Source organism: Monodon monoceros, unplaced genomic scaffold (genome assembly GCF_005190385.1).
Source record: "Monodon monoceros isolate NGI ecotype Baffin Bay Population unplaced genomic scaffold, NGI_Narwhal_1 Super_Scaffold_11, whole genome shotgun sequence".
NCBI lineage: Eukaryota > Metazoa > Chordata > Mammalia > Artiodactyla > Monodontidae > Monodon > Monodon monoceros.
This window is the reverse complement of record NW_021703767.1, coordinates 120232109-120246421: the sequence shown is the minus strand read 5'-3', so window position 1 is coordinate 120246421 and position 14313 is coordinate 120232109. Positions and strand designations below refer to the sequence as shown.

The following is a 14313-nucleotide window of genomic DNA, read 5'->3' as shown; positions in this document are numbered from 1 at the left end:
TCACTTCATCGCAGCTTACCCTTCCCCCACTGTGTCCTCGAGTCCTTTCTCTCCATCTGCGTCTTTATTCCTGCCCTGCCACTAGGTTCATCAGTACTGACTGGAGAGGATATGGAGAAAAGGGAACCCTTGTGCACTGTTGGTGGGAGTGTAAATTGATACCACTATGGAGAACAGTATGGAGGTTCCTTATAAAACTAAAAGTAGAACTACCATATGACCCAGCAATCCCACTACTGGGCATATACCCTGAGAAAACCATAATTCAAAAAGACACATGTACCACAGTGTTCATTGCAGCTCTATTTATAATAGCCAGGACATGGAAGCAACCTAAGTGTCCATCGACAGATGAATGGATAAAGAAGATGTGGTACATATATACAATGGTATATTACTCGGCCATGAAAAGGAACAAAATTGAGTTATTTGTAATGAGGTGGATGGACCTAGAGTCTGTCATACAGAGTGAAGTAGGTCAGAAGGAGGAAAACAAATACTGTATGCAAATACACATATATGGAATCTTTCATTTAACTTTATCCTTTCATTTAAAATGATGTGTATATGGGAGTTCCCTGGTGGCACATTGGTTAGGATTCTAGGTTTTCACTGCCGTGGCTTGGATTCAGTCCCTGGTGGGGTACTGAGATCCTGTAAGCCGTGTGGCACAGCCAAAAAAATAATAATAATAAAATAAAATAAATGATGTGTATAATTTAAATATAAAATACAAATTAATGGGCTCAAATTGTTATAACTTATCAATATGGCCACTATGAAATCAACCTGCAGTCGTATGACTTAATAACTATCTCTAGTGGAATAAATGGAAATATAACCGTATTCCCAGATAGAAAGACTAAATATTATAAAATTCTTGCAAATTAACTTACAGATGGAAAATAATTCCAGTTAGAATTAGAGGAAGTCTCCTCTTATGTATATGTGGGCGTGTGTGTGTGTGTGTGTGTGTGTGTTTGTGTGTGTTGGGGGATGGGATTTATAAAGTGATTCTAAAGTTCCATTGGAAGAAGAAATAGGCCTAAATCATCAGGAACATTTTCCAAGAATATTGAGGGAGGAGCTGTTAGAAAATATAAAAAACTTATAAAGCTGAAGTAATTGAAATAGTTTAATAGGTATATAAGAATAGAATGAAATAGAGTAGCCTAGAAACCTATCCTAGAATATAAGAACTTAATATATGACAAGGTGCTTACTAAATTCAGTAGGAAAAGAAAGGATCGTCCAAAACATGATATCAGAACAACTGGTTAACTATTTTGTTAGGGAAAAAAGCAATTTTCACCATGTGTCATCCACCAAAATAAATTCCAATGGAATGAAAGTAAAGGGGTAAATGTTTAATAAAACTTTAAGAAAATAGAAGTGAGTGATAATCTACTCTTAGAGTGATAAATTACAAAGGAAAAAATGGATACAGTAGATACATATAAATTTAAAACTTCTGTATGCAAAAATAAACACCATAAACAAAATTAAAAAGCAAATAAAAACAAACTTGGAAACATTTGCAACAAATGGTTAATATCCTTAACATATAAATAGTTCATATGAGTCAATTACTAAAGCTCAATTACTATTACTAAAATTGTAACAGCAAAATGGGAGAGTGAACAATATGAGTGAAAAAATCACAGAAAAAGAAATGATGATGGATAATATACACATGAAAAACTTTTCACCTACAATAAAAAAATGCAATTTAAAATAAGAAACAATTGGATTGCACTGCATTCAATGTTAGAGGGAGTGTTCATTCGTGTAACCTTTCTAGAACAGTTTAGTAATACATATCAATAATCTTCAAAAAGTCCTTTGACTTAATAATTTCAATTATTATCTGTCCTGATGAAATAATCAGAAAGTCAGACAAGAAGTTGTGTGCCAAAATGCTCATCATAGCAATGTTTATAGAAGAAAAAAAAAAGAAAACAACTTAGTTGTTCAACAAAGGGGTAATAAATTGGGATACACCCATAAAATGAAGTAAAATGTACTATTAAAAAATAGCATTTTTAGTGTTTTAGTAATAGTGACATGGAAATGAGGATACAAAATTGTATATATACATATGAATCTAATTTGTTTAAAACACACACACATGCACACACGCACACACACACACGCATTCAAAAAGGACTTCATACAAAGGGATCTAGGGATCCTCCAGATCCCTAGAATATGTATGTATTTATAGGCTTCGAGATTTTTTTAAAAGCCCTGTTTGCTTGAAAGAATGACAAAAAAGAAAGGCATCATAATATTAAAAGTAATTAAATGGGTAGTATTATTACAAGAGATTTATATATATATTCATATTTTTCAGTATTTCTAGTGGTTGGACTGTCTACGTTTTATATTTTATTTGATATGCCCATAATTCTCAGGGGAGTAGAATTCAGGAAATTTCATTAGCTAATTTCACATAGGTTTGTTTTTTATTTAACGTCTTTATTGGAGTATAACTGCTTTACAGTGGTGTGTTAGTTTCTGCTCTATAACAAAGTTAATCAGCTATACATATACCTATATCCCCATATCTCCTCCCTCTTCTGTCTCCCTCCCACCCTCCCTATCCCACCCCTCTAGGTGGTCACAAAGCACTGAGCTGATCTCCCTGTGTATGACTCTTTTTGAATTATGGTTTTCTCAGGGTATATGCCCAGTAGTGGGATTGCTGGATCATATGGTATTTCTAGTTTTTTTTTTTTAATTAATTAATTTATTTATTTAGGGCTGTGTTGGGTCTTCGTTTCTGTAAGAGGGCTTTCTCTAGTTGCGGCAAGTGGGGGCCACTCATTATCGCGGTGTGCGGGCCTCTCACTATCGCGGCCTCTCTTGTTGCGGAGCACAGGCTCCAGACACGCAGGCTCAGTAGTTGTGGCTCACGGGCCTAGTTGCTCCGCGGCATGTGGGATCCTCCCAGACCAGGGCTCGAACCCGTGTTCCCTGCATTAGCAGGCAGATTCTCAACCACTGCGTCACCAGGGAAGCCCCTATTTTTAGTTTTTTAAGGAACCTCCATACTGTTCTCCATAGTGGCTGTATCAATTTACATGTAACAGGAAAACAAAACTGAACCACTCATTCATTATATCTGGAATTTTTCATTAATTATACGATGTCTCAATCATATGTAGAATGCTTCCTTTCAGCAAATACTAGCTATTTATAGAATGAAACACAAGGCCTGAAATAAGTTCAAGATGTTTTAAAATTAAAAAAGCAGTACTTTCATGAAATGGTATCCAGGGAATTATTTTATGGACTTCGGGCATTCATCAGCGGATGTCACTTGCTTCATTTGTAAAGTTCATAAAGCTGCACCACTTGAATAGTCTTTCTTCATTATGTCTTCAGCATTTCTTTTCTCTTGGAACTCTGTATCCCATTATGTAATTTTTCTCATTTTCCAAATGATCTAAGCCTCACTTTTGAAGTGCTTGGTAATCATTTCTTCCATTAATTCTATGAGACTATATTCTGCAATTTTTTCGTGCTTTGTATTCATTCTTACCTTTCACAGGGTCTTAAACTTTTAGCCCGACAACTCTAGGAATTTCCAAGGCTCAGTTCTTGGCCTAATGCTCTTAACTTTCTGTGTTTACATCCTCAGGGAGCAGATCCCTTTTTAGAGTGTTAAGTACTACCATAAATAAGGTTACCTCTAGGAACCTAATTTCTTACTCTTACTCTAGTTTGGTACCTCTCCAGATCTTAGAAGTATTTTGCCAAACTTGAAATCAAATGTTGCCGAAAAGTAGAACCTATCTTTTCCCGTAACACTAGCATCCATTTCCAGTTTCTCTTTCATTGCTGGTCACATCATCTCAACCCTCTAGACTATTAACCCTGACCTCCTTTCTCACCGTCATTCCCCTCAGGAACTTTGGTCACACTAACCATAAAACAGATGGCCTTTCATTGAAACACATACATGAGTGGTTATTACAATTTGCTAGAAAATTGTCCTGTTAAAATGAGTGGCAGTGGAAAATATGCTGGTTTTTATCTCTCCTGTTCACACTATTACATAATCAGGGCTCTGCTATTTTCCATAAATTAGGAATTCACTTTTTAAAATTATGTGCATATTTCTATTTGGAAGACTAAATCTATAATATTAAATGACTAGTAGGAAAGAGAATTTTGGAATATTATCCCCATGCATGTAAAAAAATGAATACATATCAAAGATTTGACTTAACTTATTAAGGGAACCAGGCAGATATTACAGCAGGTTCAGAGTATCTTCTTGCATTTTTATTTGTAACAGGCTGACCTCTGGGAATTTGGATTCTCTTTTTGCAAGTACAGTATCCATTAATTTGTACAAATTCTGTTATTGTGGGGTCCTTTTCTCACCTTTCCTGGAAATATTTTCTTCTTCTTAGAAAGAAGTGTATCTTTGTGTCTCAGGTTTACTTGTTTTTTAATGAGGCCTTAACTAACTTGGGAAAGAAAATCAGGAGAAACCAGTTATACTGTTTTTCTTAACTAAATGTTTATTCTAAAAAAATATTTAATCACCTTTTACTACTGGTGATATTATGAGATCTTATAATTTCACTGGGGGAAAGGTAAATATATATATATGTATGTGTGTATATATATGTACATACACACATTTATATATATATGTTCTGAGGTAAGAAGGATAGTACTAGATGACTGGAGATGATAAATTTCTGTAGAGCCCAGGATAGACAAAAAATTTTTAATTGTACTTATACCACTGGAAACAAGTAGTTAGGTCGATACTTTATTCGTTCATTCATCAGATTCTTACTGTAGACAGGGCACCGTGCTGAGTCCTGGGCTAGGGATGGGGAGAGTATGATACAGATTTGTACACTTTATAGTTTTTGCCCTTTAAAAGGAGCTTATGTATGGTTGGCAAAAGAAAGTTCATAAAATGCTAAATATAAGTAGAAGGTGGCACATAAGCATTATAAAATAACCATGATTGGCAGTTCATCAAGGGATGCAGATGATACAGTTAAGCTTAATCCTTTGATGAAGAAAACTGGCTAAAAGCTTAATTTTAAAGGATGAGTGAGATCTAGAATATTGGAGATGCAGTTAGATTCTTAATGAAACAATTTCTCTATTCCTTAATTTTAAATGTAGACAAAACAATACTGATGACCTCTATTGATGGAATGCAGAAAACTGGGTTGTTAGTCTCAGATTTGCCACTAATCAGCTGTGTAATCTTGGACAGTCAAGACTTTTTAGAGTGAGAGAAGATCTTTAAACTTTTCAGCCAGTTGTTTCTCTGTCTAGGTTAACCCCTCAGTGCTTTGATATGTTCACCTATAAAATGGGAATAGTTATTTCCTTAATTTCACTGGTTATTAGGAAATGAAATTCTGTCATATCAATTTTCAGTGTCATCATAATTATTTTTCAGATGACTGAGCTAGGCTGGCATATTTAAGAAATATATTAAAAAATTTGTTTTATACCAAAACTTTTACTATTATTTACAGATCGAAAACTGTAACTATGCAGTGGAACTTGGGAAGAATAAGGCCAAATTCTCCTTGGTTGGCATTGCTGGGCAGGACTTAAATGAAGGGAATGCCACACTCACTCTGGCATTGGTGTGGCAGCTGATGAGAAGGTAAAGGCTGATTTGTCTGTGACATCACTGTCAGTCTCCTTCAACAAGTCACTGAACTAAAACTTTAGCTATTTTTGAAGAATAGCAAACATAGAAGAAACATACAATGTGAAATATATTAATTTTTAAATGATTTATTGTTGATAATAAATTTTTTACAAATTATATTTTGTTTTAAAAGTGGGTCAGTCTCTAGAAACACAATTACTTTTATTAATGCCTCTGAAACACTGCTTTGTAAGGAGTTGTTTTAATTTTTAAAAGTACCATATAGTAGTTTTTGCTTCTGATTACTAAGCTCTGTACTAGAGCTTACCAGACTAAAATGAGAAATAATTTATTAGAACTGAAATATTTCTTAAATATTCATCTAAATATTGATATAAGTGATGTGAGAGCAAATTTTACCCCTTTCAGTCTTAAATATGCATCTCTTCTGTTACAGGTACACGTTGAATGTGTTATCGGATCTTGGAGAGGGTGAAAAAGTAAATGATGCAATTATCATTGAATGGGTCAATCAGACTCTTAAAAGTGCAAACAAAAATACTTTTATTTCCAGCTTCAAGGTAATCAAAAGCTATTTAAAAATTTGGGGGGGGGTAAGAAACTAAGTTTAAGAAGGAATTTTTATTGGGAATTACATTGGTTTAGGTTTAGAATTACATCAATGTTGTATCTCAGAAACACATAATTGATGAGCTTAGGCATACTAATTATTTGGCATGTGTAAAGCAGAAATATTCAGTTTGAATTCTTATATTTTTGATTGGTTATCCTATTGAGTATAAATGCAGGTTAATATTATCGGACTTCAGTAATCTAATCTTAAAAAAGAAATTGAGCCAAAAATCCAATTGTCAAATGAAAAAAGAAAGATAAAAAGACACTGCTTATATAGGACCTATAATGTTTTGTGCTCCCTAGCAGCAGTCTCAGAATTGTACTGACATCATTTCCAAGGCATAACAGAGCCAGCCAAACCGATTCAAGTGGGAATTGAGAAAACTGGTAGGAAAAAAAAATCTTGTCATCTGGCTTCATAATGACACTTAACACTCACTTCTGAGCATTTGTGGATGATTCATAAAGCACTCAAAATGTAGTCTGCACATACATACCGACTAATTCTCATGCATTTCCATTGTGTTTTGCTTTTGCATGCAAGCTGATATTAGCTACAAATAAGCATGTCTGCTTGTACACATTCATTCAGTGAACCTTGTGTTTGTGATTTTATTATGATATGTGAAAAATTACCCATCAATTTGTATTTTTTTTAGTGAAATAAGAGTGCAAATAGATGAAACCCTAAGCTCTCGCAAGAGTTATCTAACCATCTTTATTTTCTTCTTTGCCTTTGCTATATATGTTTGACAACATGGTAGAGCAGAAGAAATGTCAGAAATTGATAAATTCAATCTTCTGTTCTTTACCAAAAACTGAGCCCCAAAGTGGACAGCTGGATGTTGGCAGAGATGTTGCCTGAGTCCTAGTTCAACTGTGTTTCTTTCTTTTCCATCTTGGAAGGAACTAATGACATTGAGTTTTTGTTGTTGCTTATTTTTTTTTAAAAAAAGAATTTTTAGTCCATGATTTGTCTTTATATATTTTAGATATAAAACACAACTTAAAATGTAAAACGGGAAAGGGGACATATAAAACTCTCTAATTGACAGTTACTCTTTAAAATTGTTATACTGAAATTATATACATTTGTACATTAATTTGTGAAAAATAACAAGCATGTATATCATTAAAGTAAATACAATGAGAAAATATTTAGAAGCACATTAATAAATATTTATTGAGCTCTAACTATTAAGTAACACTTTTGGTAAAGAAAAAGATGTAAGAAATTATTTTGGCTCTCAGAGTGTTTGCCATTTACTTCAAAGACAAAATTTGTATAACTGAGAAGGTAACAATCCTACAGGGTAAATGTTAAAATCCAAAGAAATAATACAACTAATATTATGGAAAAATCTAACTGATCATTTCCAACTGAATGGTTAGTGGAGACAGTTGGACTTTATTTGAGCATCAGAGATGGAGGCAGGATTTGAATTGGTGGAGAACAAGAGGGTAATAATAAACTAGAAGGGGGTCCACCTTGAATAAAGGCAAGTCTGAGAAGGTTAGGAGAAATAGTCTGGCTAGACAGGATTGTTCCTAAGGGATATAGTGCAAGATGTAGGCTGGGCCAAGACTGTGGAGGAATCTGGCCTTAAAAAGGATACAGGTAAGGGGAGTAACGTAAGCATAGGAATACTGTTCTGAAGGTAGGGGGCAGGACCGGTTGGAGCGAGAGTGGTGTAAGTGCGAGGAAAGCGCTGAGGCAGAACTCAAGGTACGAGGTAATAAGGGTCCTGGGGGGGTGATGCAGATGGGCACTGGGAACTTTAAGAATGGATAGTCATTTGCAAAAGAACAGGTAGGGTTTGGCTTCTTGACTTAGGGAAGCGCAGGAAAGAGAGAGGAGTTAAAACTGGATGTTTGGGGCCTGGGTAACTGGAAAACTGATAACAACAAAAATGGGGATGTCTGGGGTGCAGCTGCTTTCTAAAAAGGCAATGAATTCAGTTTTAAGCTTATTGAATTTGAGGTAATTTTCAGGAAATGAAGAGTTGCATGAAAAGAGACATTAAAACTAGGATTACAAGCTTGGTGATCAGTTGAATAGAAGAGAGAGTTGAAAAATGGGAGTACACAACCCATTTAAGGGAGAGAGCTCACAGAGAAAAGCAGACTTGAGACTGGTTTTACTAGAACTGAGGTGGTAGAAACAAATTGCACAAGTGCTTAGCGTGTATATATGCTTGATAATAAAACCTTTAAACAGAATATAAATAAGAAATATAGCAGTGCATGCTAAAAAATAGTTGGGCTGGGGAGGTTTTTTCCAACTCAGTGTGTTATATTTGAAAGCTATGATAAGTGGTACTAGTAAGAACCTATTAATCATAATCAAGGCAGTGTTGTACCCAGAAATTTTAGAAAAGACAAATTTACCCGTTTTAGTTGCAAAGTAATTTTTCCTCACCAAGAAGATGAGGAGGTGGTATATCAGCTAATAACAATAATCATAATTACCATTTATTGAGTCCTATATGTGTCATTATGCTAAGCATTTTACACATTGTTGTTTCTTTTAATTCTCTCAACTCTATAAGCAAAAAGGTGAGCATTAGAAAAGTTAAATAACTTGTCCACTGTCATCAACTATTAAGCAGAAAGCTGGATTTCATATCCAGATTTAACTGCAGGTTGAAAGCCAAGCTATGGAGTTGTATGGCCCCGGGTTTGACACAGGCTTAGCCACTTCTTAGCTATGTGACATACTGCTCATTCATTCCATAAATATTCAAAGCTTACTCCGTGTCAGGTACTTTGCTAGGTGCTGTGACTACAGAATGCCCTCAAAGAGCTCACTGTTTAGGAAAGGAGGCAAATAAGAAAACAGGAATCACAGTATGGGGTGTTAGCAGTGCTATAGAAATCAGCTAAGGAGAATAGGGAGCATGTGAGGAGGGCATGCGTTTTCCAGAAATCTTAGCAGTTTATACTAACAGCTGGGTTACATCTCTTGATGAATAAAACTGATTTTACCTCTGGCTCACATTTAGTTATCTATGTAACCTTGGGCAAATTATTAATTTCCCTATGCCTGAGTTTCCCCATATTTAAAATGGAGGTATTAATAGTATCTATCTTCTGGGTCTGTTGTCAAGCTAAATAAGTTAACACATGTAAATAGCTCAGTCATACCTGGCACACATTAAGGGGTCAATAAATGGAGCTTACTACACTACACTACTGGTCCTGCCAATATATAAAGGGCATCGTGGAGAGGTTCCTGTTGTGATTTTTTTAGGGAGTCTTGGCGGCCACACACTGTGCATTTGTGGATGATTCATAAAGCACTCAAATTTATTTTCAAAAATGACAGAAGGAACAATGGAATGGAATGTCCTACTAGTAATGTATATCAAATTACGAGAAGAGATGGTACAACACACTAACTTGAAAATCAAGGGCTTCCCTGGAGGCTCAGTGGTTAAGAATCCGCCTGCCAGTGCAGGAGACACAGGTTCGAGCCCTGGCCCAGGAAGATCCCACATGCAGTGGAGCAACTAGGCCCGTGCGCCACAACTACTGAGCCTGTGTGCGACAACTGCTGAAACCTGTGCGCCTAGAGCCCGTGCTTCGCAACAAGAGAAGCCACAGCAATAAGCCTGCACACCACAAAGAAGAGTAGCCCCCGCTCGCCGCAACTAGAGAAAAGCCCACGTGCATCAACGAAGACGCAGTGCAGCCAAAAATAAATAAAATAAATAAATTAATTAATTAAAAAAAAAAGTCAAGCCAAACTCTAGACTAGTTATCTTTAACATTCTAGAAATTCTTTTTGCTTAAGTAATTTCTATATGATTAAGGAAAGTGAAAGAAAAATTATGAAAATGTATTTATATACTAAACCAAGGGTTTTACAATAACCCCTGCCCTTTTTGCAGTAAAATGTCTTTCACTGATAATATGCAAATCAGGGGAGCTGGAAAGATAGGCCTGTTTTTTTGGAAACAGGAAGATAAGGGATCCAATATCATCTTTAGAAACTTAAATTTTTCATTCAACTCAGTAAAAGTTTTTCTCAAGGTGAATCAAAGGAAATAGGTGGAAAAATCCTTGTTTCTTAAATCTAAGTTAAGAAATATTTAAAATACCACAAAAGGATATAAACTTTCAGCTATAAGATGAATATCGTCTGAGAATCTAATATATGACATGGTGGCTATAGTTAACACTCTTTTGTATAACTGAGATTTGCTAGGAGAGTAGAACTTAAATGTTTTCACACACACACACACACACACACACACACACACCCCCCAAAATACATAACTGAGGGTGATGGATGTATTAATTAATTAGATGGGAGGGATCTTATCAAATCATCAAGATGTACACATTAAGTATCTTACAATTTTATTTGTCAATTTTAACTCAATAAAGCTGAAAAAAACAAAACAATTTTCCCCAAACTTAAAAAAACCCTCATAAATATGCAAACAATTAATCAAAATATAGCACAATTAAGCCACTTGTCTGATTGTGAATCACGATAGAAATATATGAAAAGTAAGCACATAGAAATTTTTAATTTATTATAGAATGACATGCATGTTAAGCTTTAATTTTAGAAAGTATAACGGTGTACATTAGAGTCTTCTAGAAAGCTTATTAAAAATGTAGATTCCTAGCCCCATCCACAAATAATCTGACATTACTTTGAGTGCAAGGATTAATTTGTGCTTTTACTAAGCACCTCAGGTGATTTTCATGTAGGCGGTCTGCGTATGTGTGAGAGTTTTTCAGAAATAGAAAAGATGCCCAAAAACCAGATCTGGATTACCAGCATCATATAGACTTAAGGACCCTAATTATTTTTATCCCTCTATTTCTACTTCCCCCCCAAAAATCTGTTTCATAAAATGAACATTCCTGAAAATGAAGAATATAAATTTTTCTCAAATTAATAAATGTACTAGATAATGGCCCCAAAAAAGAACTTTGTACTCTTCACATGGCTTCAAATTGTTTTATCAAACATTTATTAAGAACCGCATTTGGGGGTCTTCCCTGGTAGCGCAGTGGTTAAGAATCTGCCTGCCAATGCAGGGGACACGGGTTAGAGCCCTGGTCCTGGAAGATCCCACATGCCGCAGAGCAACTAAGCCCATGTGCCACAACTACTGAGCCTGCGCTCTAGAGCCCACAAGCCACAACTACTGAGCCCGTGCGCCTAGAGCCCGTGCTCTGCAACAAGAGAAGCCACTACAATGAGAAGCCCGTGCACCACAACTAGAGAAAGCCCGCACACAGCAAAGACCCAATGCAGCCAAAAATAAGTAAATACATTTAAAAAAATAAAATAAAAAGAACCACTTTTGGCCAGGAACTGTACTAGATGTCGTCACTTATCTTAATATTCCCAAGAATCCTGTGACAGTTCCATTGTAGTGATTAGGAATGGGTGCTTTTGGCTTCAAGTAACAGAAAAAGTGATTTAAACCAAAAGTAAAGGCACAGAACAATAGCAAAGATCCAGAGGTGGGGTAGACATTAGGGTTGGTTGAGCCAGTAATTGAAGAATGTCAATCAGGTTTTGTCCATCTCTGCTTTGCCGTCTAAAGTGGTTTTCTCTAAAGTTGGTTTTCCTCTTGCTCATTGAATAGCTGCTGGTTGTGCCAGAGGTTTCATCCTCTCATTCACAGTCAGGAGGGGGTGTTGCTAGCTTTCCATAGCTCTTCCTGGATAGTAAGGGCCTCACGTTAAATTAAATTAAGTTAAATTAAATTAGTGATTTAAATTAGCGATTGCCAAATAAATCACTGTGGCAATCATGAGATTCCTCCCTTTGGCTTTTTTAGACTATTTTTTCCAACCTTTTTTCATTATTTGCCTAATGAGTCTTTTAGACATTTTCTTCCTAAATTCCCCTCCCCCATGAAATTTTAATGCCATAGATATTAGTATATCTGTTATTCACTGTATTGCTCTATACATATAAAGAATAAGTTTATCACCTTACCCGCAGAATAAATGGTCTACACTAATTCAGGGTCACTCTTGGAGCTGTGGATGAGGTTAATTTTCCTTGAAGCACACGTCCATATATGGATACAGAGCAAACATGTGGGTTCTGGTAGGATGGAGAAAGTAGTAAGGAGTGGATTCTGGGTAGGCAAGCGACATTTGCTACTATTCATCCTGAGAGACAAAACAAATAATTTGTTCAAGTGCTGGTAAGTTGTACAATCAATTCAGACCAGGATTTCTGACTTCAGTAGCAGTGTTCTATCCACTAGAATTTCGTTGTCCATTTTTAGGTGCCTTGGAGGTAACTTCCAAAGTGGAGAGAATCTTGGGCGTTTAGAGTCCGACAGTCATGGGTTCAAATACTGGTTCTGTACGTACTGGTTGTGTGAACAGCTCTTTTTTTTTTTTTTTTTTTTTTTTTTGCAGTGCGCGGGCCTCTCACTGCCGCGGCCTCTCCCGCTGCGGAGCACAGGCTCCGGACGCACAGGCCCAGCGGCCACGGCTCACAGGCCCAGCCGCTCCGCGGCATGTGGGATCCTCCCGGACCGGGGCACGAACCCGTGTCCCCTGCATCGGCAGGCGGACCCTCAACCACTGCGCCACCAGGGACGCCCTGAACAGCTCTTTTGAGCTTTCTGACCTTCATGTTCTTCATTTTAAAATGAGAGATTATAATTTCTTTATTACCAGGCTGTTAGGATTAAACAAACTGAACACGTAAAGCAACAAGAATAATGCCTTTATAAATATTAGTTCCTTTCCACTATTATTTTAATTTTTCTTTCTGAAAAATATTAAGTGAAGGCTTAGGAGTCCATGGTCTAAGAAAAAGAATATTACTAGAATTTGCAAAACTATTCACTTAAAATTCATCTCCTATTCCCTTTCAAAAGTTGTTTATTTTTTACGAATGGATACTGTAGTTAGCATACTTTAGGAATTGTCACATCCACAAACCTTATTCCAGGTATGATGACAGTTCTCTATACTGTAAGCTCTGTAAGGATGAAAGGAAAAGCATATTTTAAATGGTTTGTGATGTGTGTTGGTTGAAGAATAGCTGAATGTTAAGTATAATGAAAATTTATAAATTGCTTTTAGTTATATGGTTATGATCTTCTGGTCTGACATTTACAAAAGATGTTTATGAATGTTCACCTATTCTTTCTTTTCTAGGACAAATCTATTACCACTAGTTTACCTGTCTTGGATTTAATAGATGCCATTGCACCAAATGCAGTTCGTCAAGAAATGATCAAGAGAGAAGACCTTTCTAATGAGGACAAGCTGAACAATGCTAAGTAAGCCTTTATGGTTTATATTAGAACACAGTGGCTCTTTTGTTCTTAATCCTTGCAGGTGAGGCTATGATGTCCTTAAAATTCACATTTTTAAGTACAATTTATGTGAGGAATATGATTTAAAGACTCACAAACAACTTTTTTGTAAAGTTAACCTTGTCAAAATGTTTCATTCTTCTGTTAACATATATTAAGTGAAAACAAATACCAAGATATTTTTCTTGTCTTTTCAAGATACGCCATTTCAGTTGCTCGAAAGATCGGTGCCCGGATATATGCCTTACCTGATGACCTCGTGGAAGTGAAACCCAAGATGGTTATGACAGTGTTTGCATGCTTAATGGGAAAAGGACTGAACAAAATAAAATAATGAAACATTTATTATGATTTTCTGCCACATTAAACACATTGAATGCCTCACAGTTTACAGATTTCTGAAATGTAGTGGGTATAAAACCAGAGATTATTTGTATTCTCAAAACAGTTGTATGAATCATTAATGAATTTAATATCCTGTTCATACTAGCTAGGATTTGTTGACAATTAATTTACCAGTCGATACTGATAAGAGTGTGTTCATTTTCAAGATGATATTTTATGATTAAATTATTGTTTCCTGAAAGTCTCATTAAAACAAGACTAATTCATTCTTTTTCATGGTTCAGAAATGATCAATGCAAAACTTTTTCTGCAGGTCCTGCTGTGAAATGTGTTTTGATTTTGTGTGTGTGTTGATTTTGATCATAATTGTATTCAAAG

General features: G+C 35.7%; 1 protein-coding gene across 1 annotated transcript in view; it reads left to right on the top strand.

Moving 5' to 3' along the window:
* PLS1 (plastin 1) overlaps nucleotides 1–14313 on the top strand; it is a 105231-nt gene extending 90918 nt beyond the window's left edge. Inside the window, exons 13-16 of the mRNA XM_029215411.1 lie at nucleotides 5520–5653; nucleotides 6099–6222; nucleotides 13430–13554; nucleotides 13789–14313. Of these exons, the coding sequence (XP_029071244.1) occupies nucleotides 5520–5653; nucleotides 6099–6222; nucleotides 13430–13554; nucleotides 13789–13924 (519 nt within the window). The 3' untranslated portion in view covers nucleotides 13925–14313. The remainder of the gene's footprint in view (nucleotides 1–5519; nucleotides 5654–6098; nucleotides 6223–13429; nucleotides 13555–13788) is intronic.